General features: G+C 50.6%; 2 protein-coding genes across 2 annotated transcripts; both read right to left on the reverse strand.

Annotated features, from left to right (window-relative positions):
- Nucleotides 1–165: 165 nt before the first annotated feature.
- On the reverse strand, nucleotides 166–9,176 carry WBP2NL (WBP2 N-terminal like). The gene is made up of 8 exons (XM_075704896.1): nucleotides 9,105–9,176; nucleotides 5,449–5,557; nucleotides 4,766–4,901; nucleotides 3,148–3,240; nucleotides 2,108–2,326; nucleotides 1,567–1,695; nucleotides 1,102–1,178; nucleotides 166–242 (listed from the first exon to the last, which is right to left on the reverse strand). The coding sequence occupies exons 1-8, from the start codon at nucleotides 9,161–9,163 to the stop codon at nucleotides 195–197; spliced, it is 870 nt and encodes a 289-aa protein (XP_075561011.1). The 5' UTR covers nucleotides 9,164–9,176; the 3' UTR covers nucleotides 166–194.
- Nucleotides 9,177–13,227: 4,051 nt separating this feature from the next.
- Nucleotides 13,228–25,553, reverse strand: SEPTIN3 (septin 3). Its single transcript, XM_009488247.2, has 10 exons — nucleotides 25,544–25,553; nucleotides 20,078–20,269; nucleotides 19,700–19,828; nucleotides 18,875–18,956; nucleotides 18,362–18,499; nucleotides 17,881–17,998; nucleotides 17,340–17,435; nucleotides 15,152–15,251; nucleotides 14,620–14,671; nucleotides 13,228–13,363 (listed from the first exon to the last, which is right to left on the reverse strand). Exons 1-10 carry the CDS (start codon nucleotides 25,551–25,553, stop codon nucleotides 13,228–13,230), a joined length of 1,053 nt encoding a protein of 350 aa, XP_009486522.1.

Consider the following 25,553-nt stretch of genomic DNA (forward strand, 5'->3'; position numbering starts at 1 on the left):
GCAGGAAAGTGCTGTTGTTCCGCCTTGTATTGCCACTGACTTAATGTTTAAGGAGGGCAGGTGCTCAGCTGCCCAGCACTACATATACTGTATATATACAAAGAGACCTAGAGATACGCTAACCCGAGGGGTAGTAACAGCCAAGTTGTCTTCAGGGAGAGAGAGTGTGGGAGGCTGGTTGCAATTTCCTTTTGTTAGTTGTTCTTCTTATCCTCAGGAGGTGCATAAGGAGGTGGCTGATCCTGGAAAGAGATACAGTAGAGTCAACAACCCAGCTCGTCTTATGATGAGCTCTTCGCAGGCATTCCCAGGCTTGGCTTACAAGAAATGACTGCTCTTCAGTGACCTACAGACAGAGCCAGGTGCTGTGTTTTAAGCTGTCATTTCAGCACACCATTCCTCTCTAGTATCAGTTATGCTCTGGGATGTATGCTGCCTCCCATAATGTTTCTAGTGAAGGTCCCCTCAAAACCAGGTAACAAATGGTCTGTTGCAAACAGACCATTTAATCTCTTTTAATCGCCACCCTCCCTTCACTTCCAGGGCTTTATCTCTGTTGATGTTCACAGCTCCGACCCAGCAGACAGCAAGCCCCTGGGCTGAGGGCCAGCTTTGCTGCTCCATCGGTCTCCAACCCACCAGATTGCCACAGGAGGCCGTGAAGGGTACAGACAGACTGGCTGTCATATACCAGCCGTAGGCTACAGCCTACCTACCGGCTGCCACTGACTGAACAGTAAGAGACCTCCCCACCTCCATGCAGCCCAGAAAAAAATGAAAATGAAACCCATATGCTCTCATCCTTCAGTGACCTGCTCTTCTTTAACTCTTCCCACTTTCAGGCCCAAGAGAAGCAGAGAGCTCTGTCGTACTGAATGGCTGTTACTGGATTACTCTAAGGCCCTCCCCTCCTCCTTTCCCGACTAAGGATTTAACAAGCCTCCTTCATGGCACTATCATCCACACCTCCCAGGAAAATGCATACTTTCTGTGCACTTTCAAAATGAAGGCACGCTAGGTTTTGCTAGGGAAGCAAACCGCTGTCTCTATTAGTGACGGAAGAGGGAGCAGGCATACGCAGGCCACAGGCGTAGTACTCACCATGGGCATGTACACATTGTGTGGGTTGGCAGGGTTGTAATATGCACTGGAAGCGGCTTCCATGGCCTTACTGCCCCCTACAAAGGAAAGGGAAGAAACAAGCGTAGGACACGCTCATCCATGTGCCTTAGGCAGTGGCCCCAGCCCCAGAGCCTTCTGCCCAGCCATAGCTCTTTTGAGGAGCTGACAAATGTCCAAAGAGCTTGCAGCAACCGCAGCAAGCTGGGTCTGAATTCAGAGCAGCTCAGGAAAGCTGCAAGCTGGCTAGAGCTGACCACCAGCTGTGCAATGCAGAGCTGAGCAGCTTCCCCCACACCCTGTTATCTCAAATAATAGATCAAGATGACTTTGAGCTCCTGCAACAACAGCTTCCCCACCCCACGCTGTGCCCCCAACAACACCCACAGCCCAAGCCCCCAAGCACCCTTTTGCATCCGGACCCTAGCAGCTCCCCAGTCCCATTACCTGGCACCTGCGGGCCCATCCAAGCTGGGGGAGCTGAGGGAGCTGAGGGTCCTGCAGGAGATGGCCCAGAGTAGGGGGGAGGAGGTGGCACATACACGGGGTTCATGTTTGGAAGTGGTGGGTAAATACCTGAAAAAGATGACACTGGATTGATACTTTGGACCATGGCAATGGGACAGAGGGGAAGAGAGCTCACAGGCCCAGCAGCACATTAGCCCTGGACAAGAGCAGCGGTCAAGGAAGCTCTGCAGGCTTGCAGGGATGCAGACAGCAGGGATTTGACATTTTGCTAATGCCTGTCATACCAGCAGGCAACAATTCTCTGCCAAGCAGCAGCGCAATTTACAAACCACATTTTCACCTCCCATTCAGCTGCAACTATAGAGACACACGGGCGAGATCAACAGCACGCAACAGATTTTTGCAAGGACAAGGATCCTTGATGGAGACAAAACTACAGTAACCTTCACCGTACCACTGTGATTTCTTTACAGCTAACACCAAACACACCCTGCCAGTCATCATTACACAACTTCCAAACCTGGAGTCTGGGCATATGGATATCCCATGGGCTGCGGAGCAGGTCCATAGGCATTCATCGGAGGTGGCGCATAAGGATATGGTCCGTTTGGTGGTGGAGGAGGAGCGTAGCCCCCCGGCGCAGGTGAATATCCCCCTGGAGCAGGCGGGGCGGGTGCATACCCTCCGGGCACAGGTGTATAGCCATAGCCCGGGTTCTGGAGAGGAACACCACTGGAAGCTAAGGAGCACAGGTTTAGTAAGCCAGACATCCTTTTGTTACAATTAAACATACAGAATAAAAGGAAAATAGTCCTGTTCATGCAGCACCATTTCCCATCATCTAAATTCACGATACAATCCTGGCAAAGTACTACGCTTGAAAAGCATTAGCCTCCTCGCTGTAAGTTGACAGGGTGCTAAAGGAAACCAGCTGCAAAAATACTAGCTATCAGGTACCAGTTCAATCACAGAGCTCCTGCTCCTGGAAGGAAAGACCATCCTAAAGCAAGTATCAGTAGGGTGGTTTTTACTTCTTTTTAAACTTTCTTATCAGAAAAAAAAAGTACATTTTAAAGTGCACATTTCTTTAAAAAGAAAACTTTTGTGTCAGAAAAAAAAAGTACATTTTTCCCCATTTGAAAGTTTTAAATAGAAGTTATTATTTTAAATGTATTTTTGCCTCTTCCAAATGTGGACATGTTAATTCCCCCCCTCTTATTCCACTATTATAGAACTGAGCTGAGGGTAGGTAAGTGGATCAATTTTTCACCATCACGTATTTCAACTTTATTGCAGGAGGAATAAGGTTCTGTAGAAAAAGGTGGTCCACCTTATAAGCACAAACTCCAGAATATTCTGACTGCATGGAGCGTTACAATGAATTAAAGAACAAGGATTGGAAGGAAAAATAAAAGTTCCCTTGGAAAAAAAACCCGCAACATTGCTGTAGAAGGTGCATAGAGTATCCCTCTTCCCCCAGCCTATGAAGTTCAAAAAGAGCACTTTTCTCTAAGTAGCTCAGCCAATCAGGGGGATCTGCAGGCTCTGAAGATCCCTTACCATTAGAGGCAACTTTGAACATCAACTGTCCAAACTCAATGGCTCCTCCACTGTTGAAAGTCAGTTTGAATGTCCCCTGCCCTTCCCAGCCACCTAGGAGAGAGAATTAGAATTGAAACAGACTATTAACCTCCTCAGTAGCAGTCAAGCCAGCAAAACAGTTAATATTCCAATTATTTTTTTCTTCTTTATTACAAAACTGTTTTGCATCATATCGCCAAGGGGAAGAATCATTGCACTGCTATCAGATGTTCCCCAAAATATCTCAAGAAGATCAGGAATTTATTTCTTTACCCTTTAAAAGACAATCCCCACTATAGTTATGTAGAAGCAGCCTACTGTAGATACTAGGACATTTTGTCCTTTCCTGAAAGGTTTAATAGAACCTAATAGTGAACAGAGTCTAAAGAAAGAACACTTAATTCACTGAGGATTTGAATTGAAAGCCCTCAACTGAAGTTTTATTGCTGACCTCAGTGGACTACAGATCAGGATCTGCAACTCAAGCTTGGATATAAATCAAATGCAACATTTTTAATCACTTTGACCCACAGAAACTCAGACAGATTATAAATGCTTAGGTATAATAGCACTTTTTCAGAAAAAAAGCAAGTAGGTGATGACATTGCAGGATAAGAATGCTTTGTTTTGTACAGGATTTTTGGTGTTGTGTTTGGGGTTTTGAGGGCGGGGGGTGTGGGGGATTTTTTTTTTTTTTAGAAAAAAGGTGTCTTTTAAATAAACAATGTCATAAAATGCGATTTATCTGTCTGACTAACAATGAAGTTCGTAGAAGTAGAGAGAGTCTCTTGGGGACAAAGTAGACATAAAGGACAGAAATATAACAAAACAATCCACCATGGATAAAGTCATCCCCTTGGAGATTCACCTTTTTAAAAAAATCACTGTCTTAGTATGATTTCAGCCTGAGAAACTGGGCTGACCCACAATCCAGAGGACCCAGTCACTTTAAGACATTGTTAGGAACAGGAAGTAAAAGCATAAGCTCTCCAGATGCCATCAAGATGCACATAAAGTAGTTCTAGGGCTGAAGAGGGAAGAAATTTGAACCAGAAGCTGTTTTTAATCCCTGTTTACCTTCTGCAGTTCCATATGACCAAGTCTTACCACAGTTTCATCATCAAATTGGGAACACAGCTAAATCAATGATATACAGCAGCATCCTAGACGCACGCAAACGTACCCAATCTGGTAAGTGACTAATGACCTCCAGAAAACAAAAGTGGTTGCTAATTCTGTCTATCAATACCAATGGCTGGTGACCTGGTCACTTGCCCACCCTTCCAGGTCAAAGACAGGAAAACAAGCACATGCGGAAACCAAGGAAACATGACATACACAGTGAGAAGTTACAGGATTAAACAAAAGCCATCCTGTGAAAGTAACTTATTAGCTTTGGGGGCAGAAATTAACACTGAAGCAGTGACTTAAAGTTCAGAAGACACGGGTTACCTTAGTGTGGACATGCTAGCTATACTACTGTAGCTACTCTGTCTGCCTTTCCTGTGCACATAAGCCATCTATCTGATGTTCACCAGAAGATAAAAGGACTTGTGACACTTGGGAAGAGTTCAGTCTACAAAGCACAGGCACATACCTCCTGCCTCGGCCTGAATCTGTCCTTTGATGTAATTGGCAGAGAAAACAGGCTGCTCAATTGAGCATCCTTTCACCAAATAAAACGGCATCATGAAAGACAGCATAGGATCCTTGCCCTTCGACACAAAAATCATCTGCAAGACAGGAGGGAATGCCTCTGCATTACTTGAATTAGATATAAAGGGTGGTCATGGAGTTCTAATTGTAGCAGCATCCAAAAAGAAGGTAACAACTCCTAGTATCAGTATGCTTTGTGTTATTTCACAGCTTTAATACTGCGAGATCCCAAACAGATTTGATGGCACACGGCTCACTTGCCTGAAGCATGAATGTTGCAAAATAATACACCACTTAAAACACACATGCACCTTTACAGAGTTTTATTGCTCTGCTTTTTAAGGATACACTATAACAGTTCTCAAAGAAAGTAATATGGACTGACACATTATATGAAATATATTCTCTAGACAGTGATTTCCAGGACTGCATGTGCCTTTGTAGGGAACTGGGATTCTGACACAGCCATGAACTATCCTATTTCCACCTTCCCTTTCTCCTACCTAGTACTCTCAGTGGCTCTTCCCATAACAAAAATCACTTCTTCTATCACCAACTAGGCTTCTGGTCTAAAGTCTACAAGATCCCTTAAGAAAGAAGCAGCCTTGCTGGCATCAGACTTACCCTATAAGGAGTGAGGTATAGCATCCCTTTCTTGGTGCCTTTGAAGGCTTCAGGCTTACCCGTCACGTCACTGAAGGAGAGCTCCACATCTTTACACTGTTTGAGAACACTGCAGAAGGAAATCAGACAAATTGCAGAGACAAACTCAGCGACAGCTCTGACACACACACACACATCACACAGGGAGGGGGATAGCACACCAGAAACTCTGAATATTATCCCAAAAGACTCAGTTCTGACGTGGACCCTGCCATTTTTCTTTTGAATGGAGAGGGATGATTTATGCAGAATGGAACAATTCATCCTCTCACCTGTGACAACCCCTGCTCCTCCTCCACAAAAGGAAGCTTTAAATGACAGTTTCTCTTTCTGTCTCCCAAACCATCAGGCTGAGGAATTCCTCTCTCCACATGAGAAGAGCCTCAGCCCAAAGGTCAGGGCACAGAAAGGGGTGAGGTGTCTGAAACCACCCCCCTTTAAACCAAGGTATCACCTCAAAGCAAGCCTCTCTCTCCAAGTCCATGCTCAAAACCAGGACTGGCCACCACACGGGAAAACAGCATTGCTGTAACACTGCATCCACTGTGCAAACTGAGGAAGTTGCTTCCCTAATACCCTCCCTGGTGACCCTCCTTCACATGATTTAAGTAAATATTTGTAATAAACAGCACCATGCTACGGAACAAAACAAGGAGCCAGTAATGTCAGCAATAAGGTTATTACTGTTGGATATCTGGGGGGTGTCCTGGTTTCGGCTGGAATAGAGTTAATTTTCTTCCTAGTAGCTGGCATAGTGCTGTGTTTTGGATTTAGTATGAGAATAATGCTGATAACACACTGATGGTTTAGTTGTTGCTGAGTACTGCTTATGCTAGTCAAGGACTTTTCAGCTTCCCATGCTCTGCCAGGTACACAAGAAACTGGGAGGGGGCACAGCCAGAATCATTGATCCAAACTGACCAAAGGGCTATTCCATACCATATGACGTCATGTTCAGTATATAAACTGGGGGGGGTTGGCCAGGGAGCAGCGATCGCTGCTCGGGAAACTGTCTGGGTATCAGTCGGCGGGTGGTGAGCAACTGCATTGTGCATCACTTGCTTTGTATATTATTATTATCATTATTATATTGTTATTATTATCGTTACTATTTTACTTTATTTCAATTATTAAACTGTTCTTATCTCAACCCAGGAGTGTTTCTCACTCTTACTCCTCCGATTCTCTCCCCCATCCCATCGGGGTAGGGGGAGTGAGCGAGCGGCTGCGTGGTGCTTAGTTGCTGGCTGGGGCTAAACCACGACAGTCAGACATTAGCAAAGTCTGTTAATGACACCAAAGCCAGATGAGAACTGTGAACATTGCAGGGTCAGGGGTATGGAGGTGACGGAAAAATTAAAGAGTCAACTTGGGAAAGAGTGTGACTGAATCTACAGGGCAGACCCTAAACATACCACCTAGCAAGCAAATTTGCAGAACAAACAAAAGAGCCTTGGGAGTGACAAGTTTGCAGTGTGTTACAGTGCCAGAAGAATCCAAGGCCTTTTATGGCTCAAGAACATAGAAAAAGAAACCAAAACCCTAACCCAACACAAGCCTGAAGAGGCCAGATCTAAAATTACCCTTACATATTCTGATCAGCCTACTGTAGAAGTCAGATCAAGTAAGGAGTCAGGAAATTTCAAAATTATTGGGGGAAGGTAGGAAGCAGCAGGGCCAGCGTATGGGAAAACAACCAAAAGCCCTGTAGATTCAGGTCGTGTGCTCTCTAGGGAAAAAAAAAACCCATAACAGTATAGATGTATCTGAAAAAATGTAGCTATCCAAGCAGGAAGACATTAAAAAGGTCTAGCTTTCATGTGAAAAAAAAAAATCCTGACCAAGAAATTCTACTGCGACATTACTTCATAATTGATCTAGATGCAGATTCTCAGACTGGCTGAGGGACAGACTGACGAGGCAGCAGAGCTCTTTCCATTTCCAAGATGCAAAGGGGAAACATTTCTTCTAAGTTAAATAAAACCAACTCCTTGACAGTTTGGATCTTACCAGAACACTTCCTCAACCATGTCCTGTGGCAACGCTTCACGTCAGTCTGCCTCACTGGGAAGAATTTCTACATAGTCACTTTAATGCTTACTCCTTCCCAGCTACTCACACAAGCAAATAACACGCAGCCACCACCACTGGGCGTAATTAGGCTGCTGAACTGGTTTGCACCTGCATGCCTGCCCAGGGCTGTGCACCCAGCAGCACCTCAAAGAATGGCTTGAGGTTAAGGATACAGAGATCTCCTTTAAACCAGCAAAAGCTCCATATGTCAAAGGACTACCCTGACTGAAGTACTAGCAGTGAGTTACAAATTCAACATTATTTGGAACATAGTTTTTGAGCATATTTTTCCTATTGTTTACCAGCTCCAAGCCAACTCGATGCTCCTTTACTGAGTCTCTGGTTTCTAGGATTTCTCTAGAATAGGATGCCAGGAGCACCTGAACACAATCAGAGGAGAGCCAAAGCCTGTCAAGCTGGTCTGTCAATCCCCACTCGGGGCGAGGGCAGGCACTGAGCAGCTGGCTACGCTTTCATGAAGAAAGGTGCTCCTCCTGCGCCAAGGATGGGACCTGCTCTGCTCAGGCCTCACCTCTGACGACAAGTTTCCCTTACTTTGAATTCAAGTGATTAAGACTCCTACCTTAAGTGGTCTCTGCCTCTCTGACATGACTAATTGCATGACTGTCCTGGTTTCAACCTGGATAGAGTTAATCTTCTTCCTAGTAGCTGGTGCAGTGCTGTGTTTTGGATTTAGTATGAGAATAATGTTGATAACACACTGATGTTTTAGTTGTTGCTAAGTACTGCTTATGCTAGTCAAGGACTTGTCAGCTTCCCATGCTCTGCCAGGTGCACAAGAAGGTGGGAGGGGGCACAGCCAGGACAGCTGACCCAAACTGACCAAAGGGCTATTCCATACCATATGATGTCATACTCAGTATATAAACTGGGGGAGTTGGCTGAGGGGCAGCGATTGCTGCTCAGGGACTGGCTGGGTATCAGTCAGTGGGTGGTGAGCAATTGCATTGTGCATCACTTGCTTTGTATTATTGTTATTTTCCCTACCTTTTCTGTCCTATTAAACTGTCTTTATCTCAACCCACGATTTTACTTTTTTTTTTTTTTTTTTTTTTTCAATTCTCTCCCCCATCCCAGTGGGGAGGGGGAGAGCGAGCAAACAGCTGTGTGGTGTTTAGCTGCCTGCCGGGTTAAACCACAACAATGACATAAAAAAAAAAAAGCCGACTCCTTGTCTTTTACGGGCGATGGCAGCTCTCTCTTCACCCAGGACGCCCGCTGGAGCGGCACTAAGGACCGCCGAGCCTCAGCAGTGAAGACGGGGCAGCTCTGCCGGCTCCAGCCAGGCCTGCTCCCCGCCGCCTGCCCCCGCCCGTTCCCACGCTGCCAGGCAGGACTTCAATAACACAGCCCCCGGGCCGGGCCGAGCCGGGCCGGGCCAGGCCAGGCCGGGCCGCGCCGCCCCAGCGGGGCCGAGCTGCCTCCCACCCCCGGGCCCCGCCGGCCCCCGGCCCTGCTGCGAGGAGAGAGGGTGAGGAGGAACCCCCCAACCTGGCCCCCGCCCCGCAGCCGCCCACCGGTACCTCTCGGCATTGGGGATGACGACACCGCCCTCCTGCGAGTGGTTCCTGTTCAGCGCCATCTTGCCCCCGCTGGCCCCGCCTCTGACCCTGTGACGTCAGCCCCGAGCGCCCAGTCACGCCCCGCCCCTTGGGAACGCCCCGCCCCCCCGGCGACGCCCCGCCCCTCCCGGTGACGCCTCCCGGTGGGCGCGAGGCGGAAGTGAGGCGGCGGCGGGCGTTAGGCGAGGCTGGTTTAATGGCCGCCGGCGGAGGGGACGCTACAGCTGGCGGCACCGCCCGCCCCGCCCCGGGCACCGCATCTTCCCCGCGACGCGACGCGGGGCAGCACCGGTGTCCGGTCTGCCCAAGGCCCGCCCGCGGCCGCCGGGGAGGGCCTCGGCCCGGCCCGGCCTGGCCTTTCCTCTCCTCTCCCGGCCTGGCGGCAGCACCGCAGGCCTGCGGCGCGGCTGGCTCCCAGTGGGGCCCGAGGAGGCCGGGGAAGGCGCTTTCCCTAACGCCCCCGGCCCGGTGTCCGGCCGAAGCGTGGTTTTTGCCGTCCTCTGTTCTCGTAACCCTCGCAGCGCCGCTTTCCGAGACTCTGCTGGGGTGGGGAAGGTGCTGGCAGGGCGGCTTCGGCAGCCTTTCCCCCGAGACGCCTGCTTACAAACCGTAGTGAACCATAATCAACTTGTCCTCGCAACTAGCCACAAATACTTAGTGCCTACACGTAGCGTTGCTTGCTCTTCTTGCTCTCTGCTGGCAGCATAACCACGCCTGCTGTGATGTTCATTACTGTCTTAGCCTATGTGGAGTTTGTCCAGTGTAAAAAAAAAAGCTGTTCGGGATTTGCCACGCAGTGCAAAATTTTTCCGGTGAATGGCTTATATGGTGAAGAGTTTGTGAGTCTCTGAACGCACTGAGCGGGTACCTCTGGTGTAAAATTCAGCTTCTACCCCCCCTATGATATCGTTCAAGTGATATCTCTGAGGGGAACATCTGACGTGCTGTGGTCATCCTGGGACTCAGCTGGTGGCACACGAGAGCTATGATCCATTCAGGCTTTTCCCAGCTTATCCGTTGGCAGAGACTTTTTCCCAACAGTATCTCCTGCTGTCACGCAACATGGGAAATTTTTTATATTTGCCATTTGTAGACTTTCTGGTAGATATGCAGGTACCAGTAGGATATTTGCATGAGTGGATGGCAGTGAGGAATACCTGAGCTTGCTTTTCTCAGCAAGCTTTTATGGATCCTTTAGAAGTAGTCCATGATCTGACAGGAAATTACAGAGCAGAGCTTAAAAACCACCTTACTACAAACAAACAAAAATTCCTAAACCTAGAGGGCAAAACACACAGCCTTGTCCTTGCAATCCACATTGCTTACAGGCAAAGGAAAATCTCTCTCTTCTGTTGCGTGGGGTCTGCTTTGCTTTCATTAAGCAGGGCAGCGCTGGCTCTCTGCCATAACCCTTGTTTGGGCCCAAAAGTCGTAGAAATGGCCACACCGCAGCCCAGGGTGACGCAGCCCAGTGGCAAGAGAGTTCTTCTAGAGCAGTTGCATGGCCACCAAAGAGCTGTGTGAGAAAGCAAGTGCAGGGAACGCCCGCACACGCCCCCGCTAAAGGCGACAGAGCGCGGCTTCGTGCTTCAGTGCAGTGAAGAAGAGGAGCCCTGAGGGAGTCTTTCCTATTGCGCTGAGTTTAAAACATTATGTAGAGGCTAGGCAGGAGCAGCCACAGCTGAGTAGACTTGAGAAGATGCTTCTGGCAGCTGGTGATGCTGGGGACACCTCCATGCCTGGCCGGCTGGCGAAGACAAACTGGGAGGAGGCTTTGACCCCACTTTGGGCTGTGGGCGGCCAGTGTGGGTGGCAGGATGGGTAGCAGCGTAGCAGGATGATTTCTGCAGGGTCTGTGGTACGGCTGCTGGCACCAGTGACGAGGCTTTTGTTCTCTGCAGGGCCAAGGAGGCCTGGTGCAGGTGGGAGGGCGGGTGCAAGGCTATATGCACACGCTGCATACTGGAACACCAGGAGCCATGAATGTGGGTGGTGAAGGGACTGTGAAGGGCCGGTATGGCCCTCACGTCCTAGCAGTCCTGAGAGCGGCTGATTTGTGCAGACAGGTGGGAGCGAGAGTGAAGAGACCTTTGCTTTGCAGTGACAGCACCAGAGAAAGCCATAAGATGGACATATGCTCTTAGACGGTTTTGCTAAGGCTTGGAGCACCCTCTTCCCAGGCCTGGCCCCCATACAGCTCTGTCAACCAACCTCAGTCCTGGCTTGAGTCCTCCTCTACCATTCCCTCGCTAGGACCTCTTCCTCCCTCCTGCGCCAGACTTTGCAAGGCCCATCCCAAACCCACCACACTTCCCCTTACTTGCAGCGCTGCCATCCCGTGCCATGGCATTCTGCACGTGCATTTTAAGTGCAACCGGCTATTCTCCCAGAGGTGACAACCCCTGCCAGCCACGTGACATGCTAGGTGACAGGCAGACACTGCCAAGCTCAGGACATCTGATTTTCTCCCCTCCTCCCTTCTGCCCAGCCAGCCCTGATGCTTTCCACCTGGTTCAGGGACATCCAGAAAAGAGTTGACACTGACTAGACACAAGCATACAGTCTTCCGTAAAGCTGTGCCTCTTTCTGCTCCTGGGTCTTTACCTTCCCTCCCCATCCCTTCCAGGGGAAGGTAGAATGACAGCTTCTCAACAGGACACAAAAGCACATTGATGAGTAGGTGTGAGAGCTTGGGAGAAGGTGAGGGAGGAAACAGCCTGGAGAAGAGGAAGATTTGAGTACTCGGAGAAATGAAGGAGAGACAGAAAGTGTCAAGAGCAGAGAAAGTGAGGTAGAGAAAGGAAGGAAGGAAGCAAGCTATGGAGGGCTAAAAGGGAATGAAGACAAAAACACAAGAGAGGAGGACATGGAAGCTGGGAGGGCAGGAGGAGGGCAGAGGAGCAGCACAAGCTGAGACTGCTGGAGTAGCAAACGCAGCCATTTCAGTGAGGAGGAGGTATCTCTTGTGTTCCCACCATCAGTGGAGACCCAGGGAGACACCCTGGCCCAGTGCTTCTCAATCCACGGCTCTTTGCACTCCTCCACGATCCTGAAGGCCCTGTGCCGAGTGGGGCTGTACCTGGGGGAGCTCCCAGCAGGGACCCCCCGTGGCACTGTCTTCCCTGTGCTTCCACAGCAGAGGGGCCATGTTGTGGGGGAAAGGTTCGGCTGGGACCTGCTCAGTGCTGGTGGAGAGAGACCGCTGCAGTGGGGGATGAGGTGGAGTGACCTCAGGACAGCTTGGTCTGATCTGCACAGGATCAAAAGCCTGTGACACAAGCATGGCTTTTGATCTTAGCGCTGGGCAGGGCAAATGCACCCTCTGCAGCAGGAACACATTATTTTCCTCTGGGTTTTGCTTCTTTTGAAAAATTTTCCCCAGTACTTTGATGCTTCTCAAATAGATGCTGCAGCCCAAGAACTAATACTGTCTCCTCCCACCGGTCACTTCCCCTGAACCACAAAACATGTCAGTCTGTCACTTCTCCCATCTATCCACTCCCAAGCTGCCATTTCCCCTGGGGAAGCCACAGCAAGAAATGGGGATAAAATGCTGGGCCACCATGCCCTCAGACCAACCAGCTGCCTTCCCACTCACTGAGGAGCCAAGAGAAATCTCTGCTGCCATCACCTGAAGACAATGCACCGACTCCACCATCTCTCCTGGAGTCTCTCCTTGACATGTCTCCAAGTGATAAAAACAGGACCATAGCATGCCCCACACCTCCCACCTCCAAAGCCCTCCTGCTCCCAGAAATCCTTCGCCCCCATCCCTATTTCTCCCAGGCAAGACACACAGCTGAGACACAGAAACGAGAGAAAGGAAGATGACGGACAGTCCGCTGTGCAAAAGACAAACCGAGAATGAGGGCACTCTGGGAAGGACAGGGGGAACGCCTTTGGTCCCTCTCCGGCACATAGGTAGGCGCACGCACACCCGCACGCACTCACGCTCGCGTCCTCTCATGCACACGGAGGATGTGCCACATGCTTCAGAGACAGGCCCACGGTAGAGTCGAGGGTAGCAGGGGTGGGTTGTCATATCCAGAGACAACAGGTGACAGCGGGGGTGGGGGGGTGTCATTCACAGGTTACTTTCGTGGTTTTCCTCTGTCTCGACAGTCATGGGGGGCAGCCCTCCGTTGTCATTCAGCCGCTTAGCCCTGTAGGTCTCATAGTGGATGTTGTGGGTCACTTCTTTTAGGTCCTGAAGGTGGGTCCTGTGGGGGCAAAGTGAAGATGGGGTTGGAAAGAGAAGACAGTAACCAATATCAGCACAGTCAGTATTAATCTTCTAGTGATTGTTTTGTTCCCTGAGATAAATGGAAGATTTCTTCAGTCAGTCTGGCTAATGACCATACTCCTCTTTCTGCATGGGTGACATAGGTGCCTTAATACACAACTGAAAGCTGGAGCATCAGCATTCAAGAACACATACACAGGATGCAGCGTATGGGCTGAAATCCCTGGTTGTGCTTGCCAGTGTCCTGCTCCTCTCACACCTCTGCCAGTGGGAGAGTTGCTGGCCATCCTGGTGTGTCACAGCAGACATGGACTTATCTCATCTGAAGCGGTGGTGAGACAAGGAAGCACCAGGAGGGTATCTCAGCTCCACTGCAGACCATAACCTGCAGAACACTGCTGTGAGCATTGTCCCTAACCTCCATAGAAAGCCTGTAGGCTTGGATTGCTATATGCTTTGTGATGATCACTTGGTTAGGATGTTTTTACTGGAAGACTTGGGGAAAGCACGTCTGCTGCAGAAGGTATCGCAGAACAGAAAGAGGGCAGTAGGGTAATGTCACAGCATTGTACCTGGCCAAGTGTCTCAATACCACCATACCCACAGGTGGAATGAGCTACAGAGCTCTGGCTTTGAAGTGTGTTTCCCTTATTTTTGGTGTTGTTTTAAAACCTTATTGTATTTATAGGGAACAGAGGTGACCCTGGATCTGCAGCTCTTCTATAGAATTTGGAGCAGATATCACTTGTGCTGAGACAACTTCATGAAACAGAGTAGAAATAAGACAGGACAATGAAAGCTGAATGAAATATGGAGCTTTTCACTTCCAGGTCATATGTTCCAGCACATCCTTCAACCTGGTAGGACACATGGTCCAGGATGTGGTAGTGGCCTCTTTCTCACTGACTCCAGCCCAGACCTGTTGTCAGCACCAAATAGAAGTTGTTGCACCTAATATCCTTAATGGGATATAAGGAGGGTGGTAGTACCTTGCTTTTCTCCAGGCATCCAGCTCATACATGAAAACTAGCACCTACTTGACATAGTGGTCATGTCATTAAGAGAGGCACTAGAGTACCGACCACTTAACTCAATCCAGCCCTACCCCACATAAGCTTTCACTGCCTGAAATGTACTTTATTTTCATTTCCATAGGGGCTATTTCACTCTAAGAGGGTCTCAGGAAGACTCCCTGCTCATCAAGAGCAAATTGGTGTGTGATCATGGCCTTACCTGATGACAAAATCTCGAAGTAGGGCAAATTCACAGTGAGTGAGGTTTTCCACTGAAAAGAAAGCACGCAATTGTTACGCTTGATTTTTTTCAACAACCCCTTTGTGGTTACAGAGCATGGGAAGGTCATTGCCATGGGGCAGGTTCCAGGTGGGCAGAGCCTGCATACTTCAGAAAGGACAGACAGTTGTCTGAATGCCACACTGTCAGGCATTGAGGAGACACGCTAAGAGGTCCTGAGCAGTCACATGTGAGTTTTCATTTGGAAACCAGGGTAACCTCAGGAGCTCAGCTTCACACACCGTGGTATTAGGAGTGGCTCCAGCTTCTGCCAGCTGGTGGTAGTGGTACCACATTGACCATGGCAGTTCCCTCCCAGGAGAGCTATTTGAGAATTCTCCTCTTGCTTGGTTTCAAAAAGTTTATCACAAAAAGGATGGGAACGTAACCATGGGACATGTTATCTGGACCCTTGTCTATTACTGGGGCCTGCAGAGATACTTTCAGCTCCCAGAAGCAAGGGGGTTTTTACCTTCAATGATTCCCCAAGGTGTTTTCCTGCCCAGGACTCTTTTGCCATTCACTTGGTACTCCTTGTCGCTGCCCACTACTGCAAAGGGCATGCTTTCCTGCTGGGGAGAGACATGTGGAGAGACCTGTTGAACCCATTCCAGAGAGCAGGACCATCACTGTTCCCCATCCACCTTTCCTCCTCTCAGCTCACCAAACACAAGGACTTCTCCAAGGGAGAAGGTTCTCCAGAGCAACATTTCCCTGGCTGTCCTCTTCACCTGTCAGTGCTATCCCTAGCATTTTGGGCCCTTGTTTTACAGGTGTCCTTGCACCCCACAAGCTCAGTGGGTAGCTTGCAGCAGTGCCAAGGGCTCTGGAGCTGGTGGCAGAGTTCTTCTGCACCCATCTCCAGCATTTCTGAAGAGGGGGATGACCAGAGAAGAAGTACCTTGGCATAACCAGGAGAGGGTCTGTCAGCCCAGGGCTGCCTATATGGACAGTTTGCAGTGAGTATTTCTCACCAAGTTTGTAGTTCTTCACCAGAAGAAGGAGAGGACTCAAAATAATCCTCCCCAATAAAACACATGAACATTCAACAAGTTTAATGGCTGAAATGGTTGTACTGAGGAAGGCCAGAAATGGAGTAGGATTGCAGCTTTCCTGGGAAGTAGGGCAGTAGGTGAGGCTATTGGGGACCCAAATGTCTCTAAGCACAGGGAGAAACCATCCGTTTCCAGAGCACAGGGCGCAGGAGACCCTGCTGTCCATAAGGTTGTGCAGATGTTCATAGATTTACTCTGCTTTATAGATGTCCCTGGGCCTGGGGAGGGACTGCAATTACCACAGGAATGGAGATTAAAAAGCAGTTTCTTTCTTATGTGTGAGACTATCCAAACCTAGGGCAATGATGCTGAAGTGCAGAACAAAATGTGGTGCCCTCCTCAAAACCACTAACAGTTTGGAGAAGAAGCAAAACCCATCTAGTATTCTCCAGCATGTGTGATGTATTGCCAAATGGGAAATGACTAATTAAAGTGGGGAAGGTGGGAATTTCTGTTGGGGCTGTGACAGCTAGGGGAGTTGAAAGGGCAAGTATCAGGATGCAGTGCAAGACTCCTGGAGTTTCTTGAGGACTGCCATGGAGGCATCTACTTTTATTAATGGCCTAGCCACAAAAATGATGAGTGGGATAATTAAATGCGCTAGCATCACAAGGCCAAGAGGTGTTGTCAGTACAAAGGCAGACAAGGTTATTATCTGGGAAAATGTAAGTCTGAGGCACAAAGAGCAGCATTTAGAGAATAACATAAAGAATTTCTGCTACAGCTTTGGAGCTCATGAACAAGCAGTGACTGAAGGAGTGGAAGGACCCCACATGCTAGTCAGTCACAAGATGACCATGAGCCACCAGTGTGATGCAATCATTTAAAAAGCACATGTGGTCCACTGGCTTAGCAGTTCAGATCTCAGAAGAGATGGGGGAGCAGGGGGTACCAGCAGCAGTGCTAGAAAATCAAATTGAACTGGAGCAGGCACAGAAAAAAGTGACTAGGAGCATGGACTACTGAGGAATGGGAAGCTCATCCAAAGGAGCTTGCCTCCTTTAGCTGACCAGAAGGTCAGCAAAGGATAATACTGTTCTCTATACATGCCTTGAGTGGTGGAAGGGACCACTAGGTAGGAGAACTGCTTGAGTCAGTGTTGGCACAAGAACACAGATATAATCCTGGGTACAACCTGACCATGAACAAACACAGGGTGGAAATTAGGATACAGTTTCTAACACTCTGAGGAGGGAAGGATAGGACAAGTCTTCTCACAGGGGCTGGGGGAGCAAAGAACCAGACTGCTTTTCAGGTCAAGTTTGGTCAGCAGATGAGAGGGCTCATGGGGCAGTTGTTTGGGACAGAGGCTGGACATCAGCCACACACAAGGCCCCTTTGGTCCTTAACGGTGGCCAAACAGAGCATTCAGCAAGAGGAGGTGAAACATAGTCCTTCCTCACTCAGCCTTCTTGGCACCCTGTAGTAATGACGGGGACAAATTAAGCTGGGAAGGAGGAATGACCATCCCTTACATCCATTGCATCTTTCATTCAGGGACGATGAAGGACTTAAAGCCTTCTAGTGACACATGTCTGGTTTACGCTCGTTAAATATGACCAACCCTCATCCCCCCTTCCCCTCCCACAATAAAATGTTCCCTACCCTGATTTTGTCGTTCTCTGTTTTATCCTCCAAGTCCTCATCGAATTCTTTCTGGGGGTAAAACTCGATCCCATTTACTTCTAGCTCTTTGCGCACCTGGGCAGAAAGACATTTTGGAACACAAAGCAACACAAACCTGAAGGGCAGGCAGGTGGGACAGCCAGGCAAACACATCTGGGACATCATTCCAGTGGGCAGGGGCTGGAGGGATTGTCCTCCAGGAAGCGTGCAGCAAAGTGAGGATGCATGGCAGCAATGATGAGTCTTTCTTCCCCAACCCTGGTTACTTGTCTGGCTCTGCAGTTCCCATGACAGAGCATATCACGAGATGTCATGGTGATACACACGTTTCTTCCCCCTCTAACAGATGCCCTTAGAGCCACAAACAGCTGCATCTTCAGGACTTACCCACCAACCCAGTGTTGGACTCTGTGCATACCCTGGGGACTGCACTGCAATCCCAGGAAGAAGGATACCGCTCATTTCTTCCATCTCCAAGCTGGGGCAGGGAAGGATCCCATGCAGGAGAGGAGGTACTCACTCTTTGTTTGAATTCGATCTTCTCCTCCAAGGTCATGGTGTCAGCCTTGGCAATAATCGGGATGATGTTCACTACCTTGCTGAGATGTTTCATGAACTCCAGGTCCAAAGGCCGCAGGCTGCAGCCCAAGAGGGAACAAGATGGAAGGGGTCCCTTTACCCTCCTTGCCTTTCATCCTAGTGACTCTCCCAGCATCAGGGCATCAATGAAACCTCCCTTGTACATACCCTGGTTGCTGCCACCGTGCTCTCATCTCCTTCTTCCCATCCATCCTGCCCTCTCCCAAAAAACACAGTGGTGTTTCTCCTGCCCCTGTTATCCTAGACCCTTTCAAGCCCCACAGCACCCGAATTTAAGCTAGACAGTGGCCAGCCCTGCAGGCAGGACCTCTGGGTCCGTGGCTGAGATGGAGCAGTGCAGGGTATATATCTGGCACAGCAGCACCAAGGGCTTGAGGAAGGACGAGGGACTGTGTACGTACGAGTGGCCCGTGGGGGAGATGAAGTAGAGGCAGCAGTGCACTCGTGTGTCTGGAATTCGTTTCTTCCTTGCAATATTCACCTCCTCTTTCAAAAATTTTTCATATTGCTCGTTGATGTATTTCTCAATAGGCTCCCAGCTGTTAAGGTGGGAGAGAGAGATAATAGATAGGTTCAAATCTCCTCATGTTCCTGCCTACAATGTTCCTGGCTCTGACAGCAGCAAAGCAGGCTCAGGCATAAAAAATATCCACCACAAGCATCTCACCATCAGCAAAGATGTTTAAGTGTTTCTGTAACTGGGCACAGAAATAGGCACTCCCTATGTAATGTGTGCATACCCCCAAGCATGCACACAGACTCATGGTGTTTACAATTCCATGTCCTCATTACCAGCTCCCTGAGTGCAATAGGATGCCAGACACTTTCCAGGCCAAGAAGATGAGAGTCACTCCATATACCATCTTAACTCCAGCCCTTTCTGGGACAGAATGCCTTGACCATATAAAACTCACCAGTTCTCGTTGTTGATCTGGTCCCCAAATCCCGGCGTGTCGATCACTGTCAGCTTCATTTTGACACCACCTTCTTCAATGACTGGGGAAGAAATTGCAAACAATCATACGCCTCCCTGGGTTGCATCATGAAACATGTCTTTGTGCCCTACAAGGGAACAAGAGTGCTCTGCCCTCATCGCTGCCCAGCAAGCATGACCAGACCAGGCTGGGTCATGCCTCAACATTTGTGACCCCCACTTGCATTTCCGACCCCAAATTTTGATAACCTCTGTACCAAAGCTACCTTATACCACTCTGCTGCAGGAAAATGGATTTGTGCTCAGTCTGCGTCCCAGAGGTAGTACCTACCTTACACAACTTGTCCTCCCCTCCAACGCATCATCCTGAATCTGAGATGATGCTAATGAGCATTAACTGCTGTAGAAGCTGTGCTGATGCTTTGCCATGAGGAGATGTGCTCTACCAGGCTTGGTATGGGACCCACCGATGCAATTTGTATAGATCATTAAAGCATCTGCAGGTGGGAATGACTTACAGCAAGGCTTAATCCACACATGCAGACTAATGTCTTGGCAGAAGAAATACCTATACTTATTACCTCTTTGTCTACCCCTCACTTTTGGCTGTGGCATCAGTGGCATTACTGTTTAAGAAAAGCCTTGGCTGTGTCTGAGGCCATCTAAAACAGGCACTTGTCCTTTAGCTTCACATGGAGAAAGGGCTGCCTAACAGCAAAGAACTGTTTGTATAGACTACTGGGGTCTTCTGCAAGACTGTGCTGAAGCATCAGTATTACCTCCACCCCAGCAGCCTGGCTCTTACCATGCCCAATGGCTTTGATCTCCACTGTCTTGGGGATCTTTTCCTCCCGGTTCCAGCCCGAAGATTTGCGGCTCACCTGGGATTTGAAGAGGGTATTCACCAATGTTGACTTTCCCAGTCCACTCTGACCTGAGGATTGCAAAGAGGAAGTCTGTGACATCTGCCACAGCCTGGCGATGACAACGGGCCCAGGGGATGGAGCCAGGCTGGCAGGGGAAGGGGCTGTAGGTGTCTCCTTGCCTCATGCAGGCTCTCCTTTCCCCCAGAGCAAGCACTGTCTGCTCCTTTATGCCCTCCCTGCAGCACTTGCTCTCCCACCTGGCCTCATAGGACAGTCCCTGGCCATCGTTCTGAGTACCTCAGCTGGTCCTTGCCTACCTACAACCATGATGTTGAAGTCGAAACCTGTCTTCATGGTTTTCTTGCGCATCTGCTCAATGATGGTGTCAATACCGATGTAGCCCAGCAAGTTGGCGTTAATGCCCATGGGTTTCATTGGTACAACTGGTTTTTGTCGCGGCTCTGGGACCAGCTCAGACATGGCTGCTTCGTTTTTGCTCTCCACTGGCCCTGCACGGGGAGAAAGATTGAAAAATCATCACTGAGGTGTAATGAGGACCTCCCTGCTGACCTGTCTCAGGGCTGAGGGCAACTTTGAGCATCCAATTCAAAGGCTACTAAGGATGACTGAACAGCAAGATTTTAGCAGGAAGGCTTTTTATGGAGGAACATCTATTTGAATTTCCAGCACACTCTTCTATGTACCACTCCAGATGAGGAGGTGGAGAAGTGGGGCTTGTTGAGCATGCAATGTTTTGATGGCTATCTCCAAACAGCAGGAGCAGACCCAGTGAAGCTGCCTGGGCTCCTAATCAGGTGCCCAAAGCTTTGTGTGTGTCTCCTCATTTTTGTCTCCCAGTTTTCACCAGGATCATGAGTATTTTGTCCCTCCAAGTTTAGCAGGAAATTTGCAATGGAAGAAACTTTCAAAAATTATCATGTGTCAAGTCCTGGCATTGAAAGAGAGTTTGGGATTTACCATGAGGACTTGCAAGCTTGGCCCTTGCCAGGGACGGCTGCGTTACTGGCTGTGCTTTGCAGGCTGAGTTCCTCAGAGGAGGGCAGCGGTGGAAATGCAAAGCATGGCCACAACTTCTGCACTTGCCTCCCGCCCATAGATCAACGGTTTTTGTCATGCTCAAGAAACTAATCATGATCAATAAACCAATCATCTGCACCTTTCCCTCCTCGCCTCCTCCTCCTTGTGTCTTCCATGTAAAACAAATGGGCAAAAAGAAAGGCCCTGTGGGCTTTCTGGCCTCGCTGACTTTTTTGGGTGATGGCACACACTGCTTGGGGCAGGCCTCGTCCATTTATGTCCTTCTCTTGTCTCATTAGTGAGCAGCTCCCGCCCGCTGGGAGGAAGCCGGAGGTTGGGAGAGGAGAGGGCACGGAAGAAAAGCTGTAATTGGTGGGGAAGGGAGGCACGAGGGATGAATCTAGAAAGGAGGATGAAGGGGATGGGAATCAAATACCTTTCATATACAAACCAGCTACAAACTAGGGCCTCTCCCACTCTAATTACTTGACTCCACCATGCTTTGTCTCATTAGATGGTTATTTTTCTAGGACAGGGACAACACGTGATTTTGCTTGGTAAGCACTCCGCTTGTTTTGGATGCCACTTCAGTTCAACTATCTCACACTAAATTATCCTTTTCCATCATTTCGGTGGAGTTTTTCGCTCCTTTCAGCAGAACCTGCTGGCTGCAGAGGAGCACATGAGCGGCAGGGCAGGCGACTGCCATTTGGTGGGTGACGCATGCCTCTTGGAGAGGAAGAAGACTCAGACGTCACTGGGCTGGGGACACTGACAGCACCAGTGCTGGGTCCCCGTGACAGCTCAGCCAGGCCAGGCAGAGACAGGGGTTGGGGAGAGGTCAGAGAGATTTTGTTCAAGGTCAAGGTTAGGCTGCAACAGACTGCATGGCTGGCTGGTGACCCTGCCTAGCATTCCCACATCAAAGCTCCTGTGCAGACACAAAGGACTGCTCTACACAGGGAAAAATTTACATTTTATATATAAGTTTTAATATCCCACTATTGTATACCAGGGGTAAACCTTGTGGAAGGGCCACCCTTGGCAAGGAGAAGGGTGCCTCCACCAAGTTCCTTTTACACCGCTTGGGAAGTCTTTTATGTTAAACTGGGAGAAGGGATCTTCCCTCCGTCTGAGAAGACGGCAGCACAGCTACCTGTGCACAGCACCGTGGGTAGCATCCGAAGGGTCTCGTACCACCTCTCTTCTACCTTGCTTACGGGGGAGAGGTCTGCCGGAGGATGGCCCTGGCCCCCCCACCCCACTCTTCCCCACGGAGCGAGGGGACTCTGAGCTATCATTACCCTCTCCTGAAGCAGCGAGCAGCACCCTGCAGGGACCAGAGCACAAGATGGACCATTGGCTTGAGCCAGGCTGGCAATTCGGAGCACCTCACGCTGACGGGCAGCTGCCGGAGGAGGCAGCCTGCCGAGCCAAGCGCTTCTCAGCTGCAATCCGCTCTTACACCCGTCACAGCTAGTCTGTGCCTTTCCTGCTGACAAAGCATCCCCTGAGGCTCCTGTTGTCTTTTTCCAGCTTTCTCAAAGCTGCTGCCAGCCAGGAAAGCCCATCTCTCTGGCACAGCACGGAGGGCCAAGCCAGCCGGCTCTCCTGCACGCTGCCCTTTGCTCGTCCTCTCCCAGGCTGTCCCATGCCAGCTGTACCGTAGTCGTGTGGCTGTGCCGTGCCCCTCATCCTGCTGCAGCATCCTCCAGTGAGCACCCCACACAGCTCTGCTGGGGTCCCGCCTGCCCCAGAGTGGGAGAGAAGAGAGGGAGACAGGGAATGATGACGGGATGTGGGGCAGGGGGCTGTGGCCCCACTGAGGCACTTGGCAACTGCAGTAACGGGGGCAAACAAACCCCGGAGGTGGACAGGGAACAGATTGAGGTGGGAAGAAAGGCCAGCCGAGCAGCTGAATGGGATGGGTACAGGACCTGGGCCATGTGGGCTTCAATCCCTTTGCTGCCTGGGCAGTAGCTTGTCCTCAGGTAGTCTATTGCCCTCTCCTTTATTCCTTTGACTCCTTGCTCTTACACAGGGAGGAGGAAGGAGGGAAGTTGCTGGCAGCCAACCTCAAGGCTCAGTAAGAGGTTTATAACACATCCCTCAATCTCACCAAGGGATGCTTTGCCCAGAGCCAGCAAATGTTGCTAACACTGCTGTGGATATCGCATGTGTGGCCATCCCTTTGCAGGCTTCACTGCTGGAGCCAGGAGCTTGCAGTGGCTGGAGCAGATATTTCAGAGGCAGGTTTCTGAACACCTATAAAAAGCTCTGTGACCAGGAGAAAAGATGTCCAGAAGTCTCCTTAAATATTTCCTGGGTTTTATATCAGTGATGTCACTCTGGGTGTTTTGATTTTGGACATTCAAGGTCTCAGGGTAGACAACCTCCCTTTCTCCTCATGGTCACTTGCCTTCCTCTCTGTGTGGGGCGCCTTCCCATACAGCCTCAGGAAGGGAAGCCCCCATTTTGCAAAGAGGTACCCAAGGGCTCAGCTTTCTGCACATGATTTTCCACCTCCTGACTCCCACAGAGGAATCCGATGAGCCAACTGAGGAACAGACTGCTGAGGAGATCAGGGTGTCCAAAACCGGGGCCAGAGCTGTGAGAGGCACCTTGAGACATGAAACCTGTCTACCTGTTCTCCTGGGAATGGCTCTGTTTTATGTGCGGTAATGCTAATGCTGCTATGAAGCCTCATTAGAGCCCTGACTGACTGGTCAAGGGGTAGCATTATGCATCCTAGGCACATCCTGTAGCCCCTCCAGCTGTCCCCTGTAATGAATACATGATAGGGCACTACAGCCAGTACAGCTGATAATGAATAAAGGGTTAGCCAAGGTTAACCACTTACATCCGCTGCTTGCATTGCCACCCTTTTCCCTGCTGCTTTGTTCTCTGTTAAGCAAAGCTCATTTAAGAGGGCAGTTGCTGGTGATACCTCTGCTGCCCCGTTCCCAGTGGGAGGTGGTCTGGGCTGGGTTGCCGGGAGATAATCTCTGGCTCACAGGAGATGCTCCACGGCTCCAGAGCAGGGAGAGGTGCAGCATCTGGGGCTGGGGCAGGCAGGATCAGAAGGGCAATGGGTGCCCAGTGAGGTCCCAGCGGTCCCAGCTAACTCCTGCTTCTGACACCCACCAATCCACCCCAAAACCTCTCCCTGGAAGGCCGGTGTACGTGGCCAGCAGCAGACACTGCTACCGCAGTGCACCCTTCACATCCGCCTGCCTCTGACGTTCGCAGCAGCTAGCTGGGGACAGAGGTGGCCCTGCAGGTCCCTTAGGGGCTGAGGTAGCAGGGACTAACATCTACTCTGTCCCCATAACCCAGATACACTCGCATCCCCTCCCCCTGCCTTCCCATCCTTTGTCTGAGTGGCAAGAGGGAGGGAGGGCTGCAAACAGTCGCTCACCACAACCCAGCTTCCAGCAAGGAAAGGCTATTTAACGCCCACGTAACACATGGACGGCCGTCCCGCTCCGGCTGGAGACAGTGATCCACACATGCCTCTCACCCCAGCATCTTCTGCCCGCGTGGCCCCGGACCCACAGTCCCACTCCCTGCAGACATGGAATGGGGAGGAGGGAGGGGTTCAGAGCCTGAAGGCAGCTGGCAGGAGCGGGCCCTCGCAGGTCCCTAGGAAGGAAAGCAAGCAGCTGCTTCAGTAGCACAGCCTCCCTGGGGCTTGCAGGCATTAGCATCTGCTCCTTGCTTCAGATCTGCAGAGGTGCTGGACTGCGAATCCCTCCACTGGAAAAATCCTTCCCCCTCAGTTTCTGTGATGACCCCAGGGCATTTCTCCCAGCTGTGCAGGGCAAAGGCCGAGCCCTGCCGGATGCACTGCCTGACCTCAGGGTGCAGAACAGAGCCATTCTTCTTACCAGACCTTTTTGCCTGGCCTGAGGATCACCGGGCATTTTGAACGAGGCAAGGAAACTCATCCCAGCCCTTTGGGCTGCTGCAGCCTTCCCGGCAGCAACCTTCCTTCTCCTCAGCGCTCTGCAGAGGGCTTGGGCAGGAGCCCGGCTCTGCCGGGGCCGCAGTGAAATCTAGGGCAGCGTGTGCTGAAGCCTCTCTGGAGATGCAGGAGCTGGAGGTGAAGGGACTGGGCACGTCCCCAGCCCAGCCGCCACAGGGTTAGATGCTCATCTCAGCCCCAGCCATACCCTTGGTGCCGCTCCCCGGCCATGCAGTCCTCACCCCATAGCCCGGCTCACCGCCTGGGCGGCACGGCTGTATCACAAGGCGAGAGGATGCTGAGCATCCCCGGACCAGGGTACCCGTGCCACCGCAGCTGCCTTTCCCCCCGTCCCCCTGCCCACCTGCCAGCTCCTGCGCAGATGCCCGGGGAGCAGCACAGGACATCCCCACTGCCCCCGTAGCGACTGCCTGTCACTGGCAAGGGACAAGCCAGTCGTGGAACAGCTTGTGGGCTTTCCCCAGCCCTGGACCAGCTGGGATTATCTCTTTCTTTCAGAACAGCCCCTGGCACCCACTACTCCCCATCAGCACCACAACCAGCCCCGCTCCTTCTCCTTCATGCCAGACTGCTGCCACTGAAACAAAAAAAAAGAGGAAAGACAAAGCCGGGACCGATTTCCCCCGCTGCCCTTCAGGGTTATTCCTCCCCCATGGCCAGAGCTGGGCAGCATGGGGGCATGGCGGAGGGTGCCTGCACAAAAAGCCCCGTTGGCGTCCCTCTGGCATCGCCCAGCCCTGCCAAGCCCAGAGCATCCTACCTTTGAACAT

The sequence above is a fragment of the Pelecanus crispus genome, chromosome 1 (genome assembly GCF_030463565.1).
Source record: "Pelecanus crispus isolate bPelCri1 chromosome 1, bPelCri1.pri, whole genome shotgun sequence".
Lineage (NCBI taxonomy): Eukaryota > Metazoa > Chordata > Aves > Pelecaniformes > Pelecanidae > Pelecanus > Pelecanus crispus.

Excerpts from the sequence above, each read along its gene's own strand:
- WBP2NL (XM_075704896.1), bottom strand. The coding sequence starts at position 9,163 with ATGGCGCTGAACAGGAACCACTCGCAGGAGGGCGGTGTCGTCATCCCC. Across the intron at positions 1,696-2,107 it reads TCCATATGCCCAGACTCCAG|GTATTTACCCACCACTTCCA; the intron begins GTTTGGAAGTTG and ends CATCTTTTTCAG. Across the intron at positions 243-1,101 it reads ACAATGTGTACATGCCCATG|GATCAGCCACCTCCTTATGC; the intron begins GTGAGTACTACG and ends ATCTCTTTCCAG.
- SEPTIN3 (XM_009488247.2), bottom strand. Across the intron at positions 19,829-20,077 it reads CTTCAACATCATGGTTGTAG|GTCAGAGTGGACTGGGAAAG; the intron begins GTAGGCAAGGAC and ends TGCAATCCTCAG. Across the intron at positions 17,999-18,361 it reads ATCTCCCCCACGGGCCACTC|CCTGCGGCCTTTGGACCTGG; the intron begins GTACGTACACAG and ends CTTGGGCTGCAG.